Source organism: Centroberyx affinis, unplaced genomic scaffold, assembly GCF_046629955.1.
Source record: "Centroberyx affinis isolate AG114_WGS23_722 - 3 ecotype Tasmania unplaced genomic scaffold, CSIRO-AGI_Caff_v1 ptg000642l_1, whole genome shotgun sequence".
In the NCBI taxonomy this organism is placed as follows: Eukaryota; Metazoa; Chordata; class Actinopteri; order Beryciformes; family Berycidae; genus Centroberyx; species Centroberyx affinis.
Genome location: NW_027279268.1, coordinates 308,241 through 326,593, shown reverse-complemented (window position 1 = coordinate 326,593; position 18,353 = coordinate 308,241). Strand labels below are relative to the sequence as shown.

General features: G+C 43.2%; 1 protein-coding gene across 1 annotated transcript in view; it reads left to right on the top strand.

The window, feature by feature from the left end:
• The first annotated feature begins 154 nt into the window (after nt 1-154).
• atm (ATM serine/threonine kinase) overlaps nt 155-18,353 on the top strand; it is a 41,962-nt gene continuing 23,763 nt past the window's right edge. The window contains exons 1-30 of the mRNA XM_071518910.1: nt 155-251; nt 572-699; nt 934-1,055; nt 1,636-1,781; nt 1,956-2,120; nt 2,392-2,557; nt 2,663-2,901; nt 3,380-3,549; nt 3,735-3,913; nt 4,161-4,532; nt 4,981-5,184; nt 5,554-5,655; nt 5,810-6,044; nt 6,147-6,278; nt 6,812-6,937; nt 7,319-7,408; nt 7,869-8,055; nt 8,930-9,123; nt 9,508-9,587; nt 9,860-10,015; nt 12,762-12,837; nt 14,342-14,472; nt 14,714-14,831; nt 14,986-15,156; nt 15,720-15,895; nt 16,117-16,360; nt 16,708-16,823; nt 16,991-17,117; nt 17,407-17,606; nt 17,710-17,884. Of these exons, the coding sequence (XP_071375011.1) occupies nt 628-699; nt 934-1,055; nt 1,636-1,781; nt 1,956-2,120; nt 2,392-2,557; nt 2,663-2,901; nt 3,380-3,549; nt 3,735-3,913; nt 4,161-4,532; nt 4,981-5,184; nt 5,554-5,655; nt 5,810-6,044; nt 6,147-6,278; nt 6,812-6,937; nt 7,319-7,408; nt 7,869-8,055; nt 8,930-9,123; nt 9,508-9,587; nt 9,860-10,015; nt 12,762-12,837; nt 14,342-14,472; nt 14,714-14,831; nt 14,986-15,156; nt 15,720-15,895; nt 16,117-16,360; nt 16,708-16,823; nt 16,991-17,117; nt 17,407-17,606; nt 17,710-17,884 (4,671 nt within the window). The 5' untranslated portion in view covers nt 155-251; nt 572-627. The remainder of the gene's footprint in view (nt 252-571; nt 700-933; nt 1,056-1,635; nt 1,782-1,955; nt 2,121-2,391; nt 2,558-2,662; nt 2,902-3,379; nt 3,550-3,734; nt 3,914-4,160; nt 4,533-4,980; nt 5,185-5,553; nt 5,656-5,809; nt 6,045-6,146; nt 6,279-6,811; nt 6,938-7,318; nt 7,409-7,868; nt 8,056-8,929; nt 9,124-9,507; nt 9,588-9,859; nt 10,016-12,761; nt 12,838-14,341; nt 14,473-14,713; nt 14,832-14,985; nt 15,157-15,719; nt 15,896-16,116; nt 16,361-16,707; nt 16,824-16,990; nt 17,118-17,406; nt 17,607-17,709; nt 17,885-18,353) is intronic.

Genomic DNA, 18,353 nt, shown 5'->3' with positions numbered 1-18,353 from the left:
TGTCACTCATTTTAGGAGACACACTCGCTACTAGCCATGGCCCGGAAGTGATATCTCCTCTTCAACAGTGCTGGGGCGGGAGTTTCCTGCGTGGTCTGCTTGCGTACGTGTGTGTGTGTGTGTACATGCAACGTAACGCACGTCAACATGGCAAAGTTGTTATGAGCACAGGCTCCAGCAGTAGCACACTAACATCTGCTCTTTTATGAATGACAGCTTCATCCTATCTAAAATCGGCATAATCATCACAGGTTGGTGAACAAACTGGCAAACAAATTTCATTATCAGTGTTTTGAGCGCACGGCAGGAATCCAAGTTTGAAGCTAGTCTAGCACTGCTAAGGTAGCTCGCTTCATAGGCCAGGCTATACAGTGATTTGCAGTGGTTGGGTTAACTGGTAAATTGTCCTCTCATGTGTATAGTTCGGTAGTCAGTGCATTAGAGGAGAAAACGGATTTGCATGTGATGAAATATGAGATGCCAGTCCAGGCTAGACACTTATAGTGCAGGCAGAGCTTGAATATCAGTGTCAACAGCCTCTCCTGTCAACATCACGCCTTTCTTTGAATAGCCTACGTTGTCACACCTGGTTGATGGAAGCTGTATCCTCATCCACTGTGAAGCACCATGAGCCTGGCTCTTCATGATTTCCTGGTCTGCTGCAGGGGGCTGGAGAATGACAAAGCTACAGAGAGGAAGGTAATTACATCCACTTATAAAGAGTGACACAAGTTATATTATTACAACCCTGGTCAGCCTCTCTGCAGCCAAGTTTGACCAATGTGTACAGCCTATCCGTACTAGTGCAATGGGTTGGTAGTGTTTTGGTTTGACTCTTAGAAAAAGAGAGACCATCTTCACCCTTCTGAATCCAGTATTGGTATGTGACACTTTGACACTTGTGATGTGATGTCTGCTTGTGTCTTGCCTCAGAAAGAGGCAGAGCGTTTCAGACGGCTCCTCCGAACTCCAGAGACTGTGCAGGAGTTGGATCGCACCTCAGGGGCTAGAGCTGCTAAAGGCTCCAAGCAACTCACCTGGGATGATGTTTTCAGGTAACGCTTTGCATCTTTTGCATCGTTGCACATATGCATTAAAAAGAAAAGAAAATTGAGACAAAGATAGCTAGTGTAATGCAGGACACCTTTGCAACAACCATGCATGGTATTTATATATCAAATATTAAAATACAGTTCAGATATTGCACAGTTCTTGCAAATCCATGGCTACCTTTGTGTTCCTTTTATGGATTTTATGGATTTTGCCTGCCAAAATACGGGGCCTAGTTTGTTTTCAGCTCATTGATTTAGTTTTGATACACCATGCACAAATCAGTACCACCTGACACAGCTAAAATCCTTACGAAAAAGTTATTTGGGAACGTTATGGTGCCCCATAATCAAGGCTGAATTTGGCATTCATTACAACAGATTTGTGGGTGTTACAATATCTAGAAATACTAGTTAATTTTGAGAAAACCTATTGTTACATTGGTTTGAGAGGATCAATTGTCATTCCATGTTATGCTAGATAAACACATATGGTTGTATATCATTTCAATTGTCTACCAGAAGACACAGTCTTAATAAACAAACCACTATACTGTTTTGCATGCTCATTATTTTCCCATGTCAGGTTTCTGCAGCGCTATGTCCAGAAGGAGACGGAGCACATGCAGTCAAGTAAATCCAGTGTCACGGCGACTACACTGGCCACGCGGCAGAAGAAGATGGCCGAAATGTGCAGCTTGATCAAATACTTCATTCGCTGTGCTAACAAACGTAAGGAGAGTCCACTTATTATTATAGATTCAGCAGTGTATTACAAGTTATTACACACAGCCACGGCACAAATTTAGCTGAAATGATTCATGTCATATCACAGTGACTGTAGTTACTGTAGCATCTCTCTCTGTCTCTCTCTCTCTCTCTCTCTCTCTCTCCCTCTCCCTGCAGGTGGCCCTCGCCTGAAGTGCAGTGAGCTGTTGAAGCACGTGATGGAGGTGCTGCAGAGTTCCTACAGCTGCTCGGCCTATGGAGAAGACTACAGCAGCCTCCTAGTAAAGGACATCCTCTCTGTCCGCAAGTACTGGTGTGACATCACTCCGCAGCAGTGGCACAGTCAGTGGGCTCTTCATCTCAATATAAATTATATTTATGCTCATGGACGTTATGATACCGGTCAATGTAATGCAGCGCAATACTATAATTTTGTTAACTTTAATCTGACTTGTCATGTGTTGAATTTCATCTATCTGCTTGTTAAGAATTTGATTAAGATAAGCGTGGTAATAATAATGTTATTATTGTAGTCTGATATCTTTATGCTATCAAGTGTTGTTAGATTGCTGTTATTTACTGAATCCCCTCACTGTCTCCTTGTGATCTCCAGGTCTTTTGGATCTGTATTGTGGCTTGTTCAACACTTCATCCAAGTCCATCAACCGTGTGTTGGTGAGCAGAGTCATACGCACCGTGGTGCAGGGCTGCTGCATGCAGACCGATGGGTTCCACAATATGCTCTTCAGCTTCTTCTCCAAAGCACTGCTTAATGTCAGGTGACACTGAAAAAGGAATCCCTTTAACTTCTCAGTGCTGTTCTTACCTTGAATATAACCATAAATGTCATGCACTCTTTTGACTGAACTCTCTGACCCTAGCAGGCAGGAGAAACACTTGGCCGTGGTGGAGCATCTTGTCTCGGCTCTCAACATCTTCTTGAGGTCAACGGCCATGAACTGTCGCGTGAGGGTGTGTCAGCTGGGAGAGGAGCTTCTGCCCTCCCTGCTCTACGTCTGGGCGGATATGAGGCCCAGCACCGCCCTCAAAGAGGAGATAGTGGCGTTCTTCAACCTGCAGCTCTGTGTCCACCACCCCAAAGGAGCCAAGACACAGGACACAGGTAGACTGTGACTGACGGAGAAATTAATACACTCGTTTGACAGTTTTTGTTTTACTTGGGACAGTTTTTTTTCCATGTTGGACAGTTCCAGAGGATTTTGGCTATGTTTTTATAGCATTCAGACTTCACTGTGGGTTCTGCATGGTCCCACTCATTTGATTAGTCTAATCAATTACCACGTGAAACAAATAATAAATTGGTTTACTTTCATTTTTAAAACCTGAACCTTGCCAACGGTCTGTATACTACAAATGAATGACCAAAAGTCTCACTCATAAAATGATTTGTTGTGTGTGGGCCCATCTAAGACATTTGTTCCCAGGAGCCTCTTAACTCTTAATCTGTACTTGGGTGTACGTTCCCTGAAATCTAATCCAAAAGTACAACTGATAGTGGTACCATATATAATGCTATGTATTTTTGCTTTTGTATAAAAAAAAAACAAAAGAAAAACCTTGATCCCCTTCTCATATTTTAGGCGCTCATGCTGAGGACTGGCCCAAGTGGCGGAGTCTGCTGTACAACCTGTATGATGCCTTGGTCAGAGAGATCAGCCATATTGGCAGCAGAGGGAAATACGTTACCGGGACACGACACATAGCGGTCAAGGACAACCTCATCGAGCTCACAGCTGACATTTGTCACCAGGTAATAAAGATTAAGACTCACTTAACTGCCATATCAACCCCAGGTATGAATAGGCATATCAGAATTTAGCTTTAGATAAATGTTTACCCAATAATATAGTTAATTTCTCAATACAGAAAATGCTGTACAAGTTCATAAGAAGTAATTGGTTTACTTCATTGTTGTGTGTTTGTTGTGTGCTGTAGCTGTTCAGTGATGACAGTGACGTCCAGATCTTGGAGGTGACCCAGGTCCCCCTCAGAGCCACCCAGAGGGGCAGTCCCACCCAGGGGACACCCAGCAAGAGACGGCGCATCGAACTGGGCTGGGAGGTGCTCCGGGACCACCTGCAGCCTCAGCACAGCGACTTTGATGTCATACCATGGTGAGGAGTTCAGTTCACCTCAGTTAATATGAAAATGGTTTATATGGTACTTAGGTCTTTGGATTTGCTGCTACCAGTCACTCGAAATACTGGCTTTGTTGACTTTATTTTGAGGAAAAGAAACACACAGTCTCAAAGTACAGTATAACTCGAGGGATAACGCATCAAAGCAACGGCACGACTGTAGCCATTTGCGGTCGTATATCACACATAGATATTCCAAACTTGTTTCATTTCTGCTGCTCAGGCTACAGATCACGGCGGTCCTCACCTCTAAGTACCCATCCATGGTTCCCGGTCAGGAGCTGGTCCCGCTGCTGTCGGTGTTGTACCAGCTCCTGGGAGAGCAGCGCAGAGGAGAGAGGGGGCCCTATGTGCTGCGCTGCCTGAGGGAGGTGGCCTGGTGCCAGGCCCGCCACCCAGAGAGGGCCCCGGCCCGCAGGGCGGAGCTTGGCAGGCTGTGGGGCCGGGTGTGGGCCCTGGCCCTGCGGGGGGTCAGCTCACCCCACACAGAGGCCCTCAGCATGGGCCTGCTGGGCGCCATTGTCCAGGGAGGACTGATCGCTATGGACAGAGAATTCTGGAAACTTTTCTCTGGCTCGGCATGCAAACCATCCCAGTGAGTCTGGCTTTTCTCATTGTGCCATTTTATATTTAGTCTTTGAGGTAGTGTATTTCCCAAAAACGTTGTTTTTTCCCAATATTGTTAAAGACCCTATGAAATGACATCTTTACTTCCTTGATTTGATGCATTCCTTGTTGAAACAGGATGTTGGGGCGGGACATAATGCCGTGAGGGATCATTCAAAAGTCTAAACCAATGGGATATGAGTCAGGGAGAGAAAGGCAATTTTATTTGACGGGAGGGGTGCAGAGGGGCGGGACTGTTAAAAAATCTGATGGTTTTATTGGTTAGAAATTTTGATTTAAATTGAAAGATACTCTGTTTTCCAGGAAGTAAAAGTAGTGAGAGTTAATTTCATAGGGACTTTAATTGTCACAGTTTGAAACAACTTCCATCACTCTTTCCATGCCTTTTCGTCATGTCTTTGTCTCTCCATACACAGGAGTACCGCTCTGTGCCTGGCCCAGGCCCTGCTGAAGTGTCCGGTCCCTAAGAGTCTGGTGCTGGGTTCAAGCTGGGACTATGTGGGGGTCACCGAGGGCTCTGGGTCCCCCAGCCTGAAGGAGACCCTCATATCCTGGCTGCTGATGACTGATCAGAGCGATGAGATGGAGGATAGCTCCAGACCTCACCCCATCATCTGCAGGTGGGCACGGTGTTGCTTTTTGACCACAATGTTTGTCTGCTGTGATACTGAGAGCTTTGGGGTTCAGTCACTGCCTGAGTCATAAGTAATACCACAGACTTGAACAAAAGGTCCATAATCTGCTCTCTGCTATAAAAGGATTGACGGTAAGCCCCAGTGATAGACTGGTGTTCTTTCCAAAGGGATGCACTTGTTGCTGCTTCATGCCACAGAAACAGGAAATTATACTGCTGTCCTATGAACCATCTCAGAACGAATTACACTTTCTTCCTTTATTTTTTCTCTTTGTTAAAGTATAACTGTTTTGGCTTTATTAGTTCAGTTTCTGGTAAATGCCTGGAAATTGTTTTATTATGATCTTGTGTGCAGGGATTTTCCTCACAATCTGATAGCGAACATCCTGGTCTCCCTGACATTGAAAGACACCAGAGCTGCCCTGATGTTTCTGCTGGGTGCTCAAGGACTAGAGAGGTGAGGGAAAATGAGAATATTGTCCTGGGCACATACACATACACACATTAATGATCTTTTAACAGAATAAACTCCAGTATGTTAACAACATTATTTCTTTTTGGAATAAAAAAAAATCAGTTTGAAATAACTTTTTTTAATCCTTTCTGAAAAGTGCCTTGTCCCAAGAGCAAGCGTCACCCAAAGCCAAAGACAGCCTGGTTGAGATTGAGAGTCTGTACCTGCAGTTCAGCTTTGACGCTCTGCCTTCAGACGTCCGAGGGAAAGACGGGACAGTGAGGTCGGCACCAGCTGACCACCAGCTCCCTGCCGTCCCTGGCCTCAGAAACAAGTTGGAGCAGTCGTTGCTTTGCGTGGCAGACAATCTCCTCAACTGCTATTCTCCTGACGTGAGTGGTGGTTGGATTTTGAAGTGTGTGCTTGTGTGCGTGTCCTATGTGTGTAGTTATCACAATGACCATCTGAGATTTAATCTGCTCCACCCTCTCTAGTCCCAGTCCACCCCTCCAGAGTGTCTGGTGCGCTGTTTCAATCTGCTGACCGGTGTACTAGCAGGTTTCGTCTCCACTGGGCTTCTGACTGAGGAGGAGACCTGCCGCTCACAGCTCTTCACTAAAGCCAAGGTACTGTATAAAGTCAAATTCATAGGTGTTTTCCCCCTGCATAGACTCTGTAGCAGGGCTGCACCGCTCACAGGCATTTTGGGGGTTTTCAGGGGGGCATTTGTGGGCCTTCTCTTTCACATGATCGTTCTGTGGTCACAGGAATATTGTAAAGGTATTATGGTTCTGACACTTGCACTCTTTACTATTGGTTGGATGTTATTTTGGTGATGTAGGATTTTGTGTTCTACCATTGCACACTTTGTAAGTCTCTCTGGATAACAGCATCAGCTAAATGCATAAAATGTGAATGTATAGATGTATCCTTTCCTCCTTTGGCAGCTACTCCTCCCAGCCATTTGTGTAAATATATGTTAATGGAAAGCTTGCCCGATAAACTATAGTTCAAAGCGTATAAAAATATAAACTAGTGTTAATTTTGAAATTTGCCCCTGTGTCATATTGATATCTAGTTGTGTGCCCTAAATTACTGTTCAAATTAACTATAAACTTTAAATTCAGTGTTGTTGGTATGTTCTTGCTGTGCATGTTAGTCCCTGGCCCAGGACTTCAGTGAGTTTGTCTCTACTGTGAAAGTGAAAATGACAGAGGATGGAACCATGACTGCGCTGAGGTCTGTCATGAAGCTCTGCACGCTGTCAGCCAGCAGAGATGCCAAGGTGAACTAGCATACACTGTCATAGTCCAGTTTTTCATCAGTATAATGTTAAAAAAACACTATTATTGCGTTTTATATGGATCTAGTCAGTATGGACTGTCCAGATCAGTCACTCTGAACTACTGGTTCAACGCCAAATCAAAGCCATTGATTTGTCAGAAATTGGTGATCAGTCAACATCTTGTCACATTATTTTCGATGGTGATTGATAGAGGAGCTTGTAGCTTGTTTCACTTGTGCTACGTGTAATGCAGAATCAAAATAAAGATACAAAATTGCATTCTGTGGACGTGATATTTTCAGTATCATAAATATGCAGGGTACCCCGTTGCCAAAGAGCCTTTGTAGGAGTAGCTTAAATCCTTTATTCTCCCCTCCACAGGATAATGTTTGTCCCATCTCCTCTGGTCTGTTCATGATGATTCTCCCCACCAGTCTTCTCAGTGAACTGGCAGAGATCTGCAAACTGTTGGTAAGTGACAGCTACATCTAGCAGAGTGGTACGCCGGCACTTACAACAGTGTGTTTGCAGGACATGGGTGCATGTCCAAAAAGATAGCATCTTCGTATTTAACATCCCTGTTGTGTGATAACAGCAACACCCAAGACCAGACTGCAAACATTATTTTTCTTTTGTGTAGGATAGTAGCAAATCCCCAAAACGTATTTTTTTAAAAAGAAAAATTGCAGTCTTGTTCTTGAACGTTGCTATTATTCCATTATTTGGGATTTTAACATGAAGTGATAAATACACTTTGATTATCCCATATAACCTTGCTTTGGTGATACATCCTAACCCAAACTATTTTTTTAGTATGCTTAGTTCCAGTGCAAATCAAACTACTTACTCCAAAACAGTTGGTGCCATGCTGTATTCATTGAACTATAGAGAGCTAACTTGTTGAATTAGCTTTATTTCCTTGTCCCTTCAGCTGAACAGTGTATCCAGGAGAGTCAATGCTGTGGATGAAGACGATCATATTGATGACGACTGGGATATGAGCAGGACTCAACAAGCGGGCGACATTGACCTGTTTGATGATGGCGAGGAGCCCCACACCAGTACCAACGGCACCCACAGACAGAAGGGAGACAACACTGACACCTCCTGTGGCCCAGGTACCAAGGGAGTAATGGTTGTGTAAATGACTGCCTTGCTTGTGTTTATATGGAAGTTACCACCCAATTTAGACCATTTTTAAAGGAAAAATCCATCCCAAAACAATTTAACACTGTTACTGCAACTACAACAGGTACTTGTGATGTACCTTGCATTTCTGGGCCTATTTACTTGTTTAGTGGTGTATAATTGGTTAACTAGCCAAACATAGACAATGTTGAGACATTTGCAGTGCAGCTACAATGGCATTAATAGCAGAAAATTTTTCAACTATCCAAAACATTAATGGTAAAAGTCAGGTTTTGGTGTCAGTCCCTCCCTCTTTCTATACTGACAGTAGCGTCAATAGACCAGAATCCAATGCAACCACAGATTGCGTCTTTGCAGGTCTGTCGTCAGTAGTGTGTGAAATAAAACGCCCTGGTCGATGTTTTTGGGGGTTTCTTGTAATTTGTACAAACGTCATGGCACACCACAGCATTGTTCTCTCTCCACTCTCACTTTTCCTCGACTGGAAAAACTTCCCACGCTATCACTATTGCTTTGCTATTGCTCTCTCCACCCCATGTACACAGCACAGAGAAGCCCCTTCTCTGAGGGCTGTTGAATGTCATTCTGAGAGTATCTGTGTGTGGAATTTTCCTTTAAACTGGGGGCTTTTGTATTTGATGGACGGTTGTGCTAATAGATTAAAGTCTGCCTATGTTGTCAACCAGATTGTCCATGAAGTTGAAGTTGTATCATGTATTGTAGCGCTGGGGTAAAACAGACTCCAATAACACCACTTAACGTCTCAGTGCAATTGCTCATCATCTTATCAGTTGTAGATATACATAGAAGAATGATGGAATTTTACACTCTTTCCTCCATCAGGTGCTAAAAGCTTGTTAGCAGAAGAGCATCTGGCCCACCAGGACCTGGCTCTCCTTGCTGTCCTGGAGTTCCTGTGCGAGTGTGGCTCTGTCCAGCCCGCCCACAGCCTCCTCTTTAAACCTCAGGAGGTGCGACGCCGGCTGCTGCTGCTGAAGGACCAGATAGACTTCAGCAAAGCCCTGCATCTCAACATGGTGGGTAGCTGCTGGTACAGCGTCGTGATGCAGGTGGTGGCGGTGATGACAATTATGTTAATTATATTATGATTATGATGGTGGTGATGATAATGGTTATAATACTGGTGGTAGTAATAATCATGAAGGTGATGATAGTGGAGGTGGTTATAGCAGTTTAGATCTTTCAGGTCCTCCGTTCTGATTGGCTGAGCAACATTCAAAGCCGATAAACGCATGCCTATGCCCATAAAACAGTTATTTAATATTAACCGGAAGTCAACACTCATACTGGAAGTTATGTGTCGCTTAGCAACTTGTTTTGCTGTTTAGGGCTAATATTGCTTGGTGGAACATTTAATTATTATTATTAATTATAATTATTAATCACATCTCCTCCTCCAGTACCTTGTTCTGTTGAAGAAGCTTCCTGCTGAGGACTCGCTCTCTCCAGAGGAGTTTGATTCGCTGCTCCGACCTCTGGCGTAAGGAAACTTTTCTCTTACACTAATACATTTGTATGGTGGCATAGCAGTTGTTCATATCCACATTGTGTCGGCAGGAACAGGACAGTTGGATGGTGACGTAGTAGAAGTTTTAATTTGATGTTAACTGTTGTTATACATCATGTTCAGTCTCAGGATTTGGATGATAAAATAAATGTTTAATCATGTTTTGGTGTTTACAGCCACCTAATACATTTGTATAGTGAAGTAGCAGTGGATAATGATGTGTGCTTGTTGTACTGTGTTTCCAGGGACTTGTGCTCTCTGTACCGTCAGGACCAGGAGATCTGTGCTGCTGTGCTGCTGGGTTTATTACCCTCCGTCAGCAGCCTGGGCAGAACGCACCACCTGCCAGATGAAATGAGACATGTGCAGGGAGCGCTGCTGCAAGTGGTGTCTGGGTTCTGGTTAGTGGCACATCATACCTGAACACATACAGGGCTGGTTTGAAAGACATGGACTAAGCTTGAATGAGTGCTCACTGGAAACCTCTGTTTTAGTCTTTGATGGAGGATTATCAATTGTGAACTGTGACTCCTCTGGGTGTAGCAAGAAAACATAATCAAGAAATATGCAATTTCTGTTAAAAAAAATATTTATTTATTTTTTATTTAATTTATTTACAGTTAGAAGTGAAACAAGCAAATAGTAAACATGTTGTCCCCCACCAGTGATGTAGTTCCACCCTTGGGTCCGTCAGTGATTGCTGAGTGTACTTGAAATATGAGTGAAATTGTATAAGCAGTATGGGACAATGAGGACAGATCGACCATATATTTCTATTGCCTACTCTCCTCAGAATTAGGCTTACAAATTATATCTTGAAATGTAGTAACTGTAATTCTCCTGTTTTTACTCAATACAGTACAAAATATAAGAACTACAATACACAATAAATACAATCCGTACATTACACAATGTACACTACAATACAATTTATAATACAATATACAATATAACATACAACACCAGGAGCGTGAGTGTTATGAATAATATAAATGCTAAATGATAGCCTAAATGATATGTGGTATTGCTCATAATCACACACAGGAAAAATCACACACAGGAAAAAAAAAGGCTGTGTGGAGACTAAAGTGGAATACTCTGAAACAAATGTCCATAGCTCAAAAACTACACATGCTATCACTTAGATATTTACATTGTCAGAGAAAGGAGGAGTAGTAGAACAGTTTGATATGTAATATGTATGTCTACTGTTAAAATTGTGGAAATGACTACAGTCAAAAGGAAATAATCTGTTGAAAATCGACAGAAATACTATTGCACTAGTGTTGAAGAAACCATCATAGCTCACAAAATACATATCCCATCACTTAGATATTTATATATTGGGAGAGAGAAGAAGTATGTCAACATTTTGATGTATAATATGTCCATGTAGTGTGAAAATTGTGGGAACTATTACAGATCAAATATTGTATTTGCAGAATGAAAAATCGGCAGAAACAAGGCAAAATGACTGTAAAACATTAGTGTTGAACAAACGGCCCTAACTCAAAAACTACAAATGCTACCACTTAGATATTTACATTGTGAGAGAGAGGAGAAGTGCGTGAACAGTTTGATATGAAAATTGTGGGAATAGTGGCAGTTTAAAAATCTGTACAGGACACATCTGATGAAATGAGAGAGGAGGGCTGTAAAAAAACAGTTTTGCACTAATGTTAAACAAACGTTCGTAACTGATGAGTGTGATATGCGTTTGTTGGGTGAAAATGTGGGAGTTATTACAGTTTCAAAACTTGGAATATTTAGTAAAAATCACAGCCTCTAGAGTTCCTAGAGTGCGTGATGACATCACCACTCTAGCAGGCTGAAGATTCTCCATTCATTTCTATGGGGAAAAATATCATGTTTAAACATAAATTGTGAAAAAACTCTAAATTCCAACACTTAGTAAAGTAATAGCACGCTATTCCCGAACGTGCTGAACGTGTGAAGTTTGAACCGTGTCGGTAGCTCAAACGATTCGAGCCGCATTAAAGTTTAAAAAAGCATCTGGAAGAATAACAATAAGTATGATGGATGAGTGATTAGTTGACCTTGCTGAAGCAAGCCCAACTAATTACACCATAGCAACCACCTAGTACACCCTAGCAACCACCTAGAAACACCCTAGCAACCACCTAGTATACCCTAGGAACCAACTTGAAACATCCTCGCAACCATCTAGTACACCCTAGCAACCACCTAGAAACACCCTAGCAACCACCTAGTACACTCTAGCAACCACCTAGAAACACACTAGCAACCACCTAGTACAACCTAGCAACCACATAGAACACCCTAGTAACAACTTCAAACAACCTAACAACTACCTGGAAGCGCCCTAGCAACCACCTAGTACACCCTAGCAACCACCTAGCAACCACCTAGAAAGACTGTAGCAACCAACTTGAAACATCCTAGCAACCATCTAGTACACCCTGGCAACTACCTAGTACACCCTAGCAACCACCTAGAAACACACTAGCAACCACCTAGTACACCCTAGCAACCACCTAGTATACTCTAGCAACCACCTAGTACACCCTAGAAACCACATAGAAACACCCTAGCAACGCCTACTACACCTTAGCAACCACCCACTACACCCTAGCAACCACACAGAAACACCCTAGCAACCACATAGAACACCCTAGCAACCACCTAGAAGCACCCACCTAGTACACCCTGGCAACGCCCTAGTACACCCTAGCAACTACCTAGAAAGACCCTAGCAACCACCTAGTATACCCTAGCAACCACCTAGTACACCCTAGCAACCACATAGAAACACCCTAGCAACCACCTAGAAACACCATAGCAACACCTACTACACCTTAGCAACCACACACTACACCCTAGCAACCACCTTGAAACACCCTTGCAACCACCTAGAACTGTGTCTTTGCCGGTATTGTACAGCTAGCCCATGCATTTTCTCCAGGAAATGTATTCTAGTTTAAATTGTTGTTTGATGTGATGTTCTCTGTCTCAGACTTTGAAAACTTGTGGTTTATGAGCAATCTGTGTCTGGCTCTGCATAACTGATCCATTCTGTCCACATCCATTCATAATTACAGTGTAGCTGTACTTGCTATACTTTGTCTGATTCAGTCTCTTACACTTAACCACTGTGCTCTGTTATAGTATCCTGGGCCAAACGGGGAAATGTTCAGCAACTGTGCGAGCTGCTTTAGTGCAGTGTCTGGTCGGCTTGCTGGAGGTAAGCTCTCACAGAGGATCTCAGTATCACGGAATGCATTTGTTATTTGTTGCATTCTATTTCTGCACAGAGATGAAATCTTGGATTTATTTTTGATATATCTCATTCTGAATAAATAGCATAAGCACTATGCAACACTAGGGTTGGGTACCGAAACCTGGTACCACTATGGCACAGGTTCCTGTACGACCAGTACCTACTGGACCAAATTGCAACACAGATTTCGGTGCCTCATTTCGGTGCCATGGCTGAGCTGGCGATTGAAATATCCGCCCTCCACTGCTCTGAAACCGCTGCACGCTCCTTCACTAATGTTACCGTTTGGAGCGCACCGCTTGAAATCCGGTGTATTCTTCTCTATGGCGCGCTGCCACTCTCCTCTCCGTGCGACTCGCCTTCCAACTTTGGTCGAAAGTCGAAAGAAACAGCAGTGCCGCTCATCAATGTCACATTTTGGTTGCTAAGCCAATCGGATAAAAGAAGAGGCGACCCGCCTTCATTACCGATAACGTCCGGTCATACAAACTGTCAGTTAATTTGTCATTATGTAACATGTGAAAAGTATATGAAAGGTAATTAAGGACAACATCAATATGCAGAAACTATTCACATTGGGCATTAACAGGCATTGCTCAGACAACAGGCTAAAGTACACACTTCCTATTATACTAAAACTGGTCCAATAAATGAGCTACGTACATCACTGCTTACACAACTGTCTTTACAGGGGTACGTTATCTAAAAGCCAGTGTCTCAGTTTTGCCTTAAACGTGACTGGGTTTGTAGTCTGTTTAATGCTGTTAGGAACCTTATTCCAATCCTGGGCACCCGAGTATCTGAAAGAACTTTTACCCATCTGGCTACTGATCCTTACCAGCATCAGAGTTTTAACTGTGTCACTCTGGACTCCACAGGGAGCCAGTTTAGCTGCATGAACTGGTTCCTCCCTATGTGTTCTTGTGGACCGAGACCTAGGACCACTCTGATCAGTTTATTTTGGGAGACCTGAAGTTTTATCTTCCACAGCTTATTTATTTATGAATATGTTCAATTTCTTTGCCTTTGCAATAAAAAAAGTGTTCTTTAATTACGTTTTTTGCGCTTTATATTAAAGAAGGTATTGGTTCAGGCACCGTTTAGGCACCGGTACGTTTTAAAAGTATCCTTTTAGCACCAGTATTTTTCACGGCTTTTTCATCCGTCAGTGGCTTGTGGAGTCTAAAGATAACCAGCCACTTTCGCTATTTTACCAAGATGGCTGCTTTATCTAGTGATTTTTGAACAGAACACCCACATGTTTGGTCAATCACTAATGTGGCTGGTAGAGTAAGAAAATATCCAGTCATATAAACAAAATATAAAAATTGAAAAGCCCTGCCCTCTTCTCTACTTTCTTGTATAGTTCCTTTTATTTTCTTCCATTTTATTTACAACAGGTCATTCACTTTGGTCAACACCTCTATCATTTTGATTTTGTTCTCTATGACATGTCTCCCTGTGTCAGGCTGACCCGTGCTGTAAGTGGGCGGTCCTCGGCCTGAGAGGGGAGGAGCTTGCAGTGTCAGTCGTCCTTCCGTCCCACCTGGCAGACCCCCACCATCATGTCCGCATGCTGGTAGCCATGTCAGTGGAGAGGTAGGTAAACTTATCACTACTAATGTATCAGATCCAATTTGATAGATAGATAGATTGCTGGAGATGATGGAAATGATAGATTGATGGCTAGATGGATAGACAGATGTGTATATATGTAACTGATAGATAGCTAGATAAATGATACAATAGATGTGATATGAAAGCTAAAAGCAGTAGAAAAGATAGGAACACTAGATGCTTTCAATTAAGTGCACCATCCATTATTCCCCTCTGTGTCCAGGCTGTTTCTGGAGATGAGACCAGACCACCCAGACAAGAGAAAGATGCTGCCACTTAAACACCAGCAGGCAGCTTTTGAGAATGTCTACCTGAAGGCTCAGGAGGGAATGAGGCTCCCGGTAAGATCAGTGATCACAAATCAGGCATAGTTTATGTGTCAATGCCCCCCTCTTTTTGCCTTTCTGTGTGTCTGCCTGCATGTAGGCCCACATTATTCATACATACATGTCTGTGTGTGTGTGTGTGTGTGTGTGTCTGCGTGCATGCACACAGAAAAGCGGCTCTTCAGAGGACCTGCCGGACGAGACATTCAACCGCAAGGCCACCCTGTTGAAGAGTGTGTCTGTGGTGCTGTGCTGCAGCCCGGTCTGTGAGAAGCAGTCTCTGTTTGCCCTCTTCCAGTCCTACAAGGAAAACAATATAGAGGAGCAGCTCATCAAAAAGGTAAGGGATTCACACTATTTCTGGTTGTTTGCTGGGCTGTCAGCTTTCCATCTACAGGATCCCTCTGTTGGGCATTGTGATTTCTGTTTTGTGGAAATGGAGCACAGAATCACTGAATCTGGGTTTAAAAATGGAGTTTAGACATTAACGCAGAATACCACAACAACAGTAAAACATTTATTATATCAAATAGTTTCTATGATGAAAAAATATACGTGCTTGATTGAAATGTGTTTTGTTTTTAAGTGTGTTGTCTATATTACAGTAGAATGGTTGTCAGTGGTCCATTCCAAAAACTTAATGTTGGATGGAACATACACCTCCAGTTTAGTCAAAATATTACCATCCTACAGCATCTTCCTGAAAAGATGCTGTAAAACATACATTATATCACCAAGTTAGGATGCTATGATATTTGAATGAACTTACATATTTATTGTATACATTGTATATCCAAAAAACTAATTGAGATAGTACCCATTTCCCTTTAGTACCCTAGTACCCAGTACCCACTTTAGTCAAATTGAATAAGATTAACTATTTTTCCCTTAATTTCTCCACAGATGTTGTGCAGTGTATCCAGAGCCCTGGGCTACAGGAGTGTGAAGACATTTGTCAGTTCTCACCTGTACTACTTGGTGGCAGAGTGGCTGGGGCAGAGACAGTCTGACGACCGCTACACTCTTCAGTCCTTCCCCTACACCCTCCTTAACCATGACACGCTCAAAGATTTCTACAGGTGAGGAAATAAACTTGTCCTTAACTTTCACTTGCAGCTCCCATCGGATGCCGCTTTGTGACAGCCATTTTGTGTCCCCTCCTTTTTCTTTTGCAGTCTTTCTACCTTGCTAAGGTGTGAAGTAATGTCAGACCACATTAAAAGTGTAATCAGTGATAAAATGGAAGAAGAACATACTGTAGAGTATAATTTCATCCTGGTCGTCTTCTGTACTCTCTCAGGTCTTCCTACCAGGTGCTGATCCCCCACCTGGTCTTCCTGGATGACTTTGAGCAGGTGAAGTCTATCGGCAGCCATCTTGGGAAGGACTGGAGAGAGTTGCTGGCAGACTGCTTCCCGAAGATCATGGTCAACATTCTGCCATACTTTGCCTTGTCTGGCCAGGATGCGCAGGTTGCCCAGCAGAGAGAGAAGGCCCACAAGGTCTACGACCTACTCAAAGATGCCAACTGCCTGGGCAAACAGGTGAGGGCAGAGATGTTCGGTGTTTTGTTTTTTCCTGTCAAAAATCACATCAAAATGACAAGTGTAACGGTAGCCAAGAACTTTGGGCTGTGGTGAGGTTTACACAAGATAACATGCCATTTGGTGGAAGCTTTTTCCAAACATTACCACAGGTGTATACATTTTTAGAATGGGTGGCCCCAGTGGGAATCAGTCACTAGCCTGGGCAATGTTAGTGCCATGATCTACACAATAAGTTATACATGACCACAGGCTGTATGCAACATTTATTTTGGGTATGTAAAGAAACACTGAAATGGCAAATGTCTTAGACAATACTACATATCTCTCCCCATGTCTGTCCACAGCAAATCGACAGCCTGATCCACAGTAACCTGGCGGACATCGTGGTGGAGCTGCTGATGACTCTGTATGAAGGAGCCGGAACTGAAGGGGAGAGAGGAGACCTCAGACGCTTTATAGGGTAATAATAATTTAAACCTTTAAGCCTTCTACTCTTTACTGAGACTATTCTGATGACAACACCCCAATTTCCCCCCAGGGATTAATAAAGTATCCATTTCTCTAACTAAATATAAAGAACCCTTTGACAAATGCATGACTTAATTGCTGTTTGTTTTCTCCCCATAGGGAACTGGACCCTGCACCAAACCCACCATACTTTAGCTCCTATGTCATCAAAGCTACACTGGACTACCTCAGCAAGTGTCACAGTGCCAACCACAAGTCACTGGTAGCCATTCTGTCCAAAACGCCGGTAAGATCTTCGGGAAGCATTTATGGCTTTATGAGTTTTATTGTTCTTTGTTATTATGCATTTGTATGACCTTTTACAGTAATGTATTCATTTGATAAACCTTTTCTCTCCCATGGAGCTACTTCCTTGTCTTGCCAGTGATCAATGAATGAACATTTTATCCTGTGAATGCTTTAGAATTGTTTTAGCCAGAGAGTGACTTATGTTTAACATGAACTTTTTTTCTTTCCCTGTCCTGTCTTTGTGTTCTTGTCATTGTGTGTTGTTGTTGTCATGCATTATATTGTAGATTTCCATCCAGAAGATCCTGCTGGCGGTGTGTGAGAGGGCAGCGGAGACGACCAACGGCTACGAGCGCCATCGCATCCTGCTGATGTACCACCTGTTTGTCAGCCTGCTGCTCAGGGAAGTGAAGGACGGCCTGGGAGGAGCCTGGGCCTTCGTCCTGAGAGACATCATCTACACACTCATCCACCACATCAACAGCAGGTTGGTACACACACACACACACACACACACACACACACAGACCACACACAGTACCGTCTATCCCGTCTCTCTTGTCATGGTCTAACCTGTTTGTGTTCCGCAGACCAGCGCAGTGTGATGAGGTTTCAAACCGAAGCCTCTCTCTGTGCTGCGACCTGTTGACCGCAGTGTGTCAGGCGGCCCTGCAGTTCTGTGACGACGCTCTAGACTGCCACCTGCAGGTCATCGTCGGGACGCTCACGGCTCAGGTGACCAGCCGGCCCGCCATCTCACAGCAGGTAAGTCACAGGCAGTCGCTCCAGGATGTTGCAGTCATAAAATTCACTGCAGCAAATACACTCCTATGGGATTATTTTCATCTGTGGAAACATGCATTAGCCACAAAATCATGCAGAATTTACTCCCAAAAAGCATGACTTTATTGGCAGCCAGTTTGCCTTGTATCATGAGCCTTGGTTCTAAATATTTGGCCAAGGCTTTTAACTTATTTCAACTTTACGTCATTTAAAGGGAGTTTTTCAGGATTTTTAGAATCCTATAGTAATTTATTACTAATCTAGCCCCTCTTAAGACATTTAAAATACTGAGAAATTGCCATCTGCTTCCTGTTGGCATTTGTTAGTACTCTGGTGTGAACCCAGCACTTTGGTTGCATTCAAGCCATTCCATAAATTACTAGTAGGAATAATTAACAGCACTGTTTGAAAGGACTTATGTGTGACGTAACAAAATGTAACATTTACATGT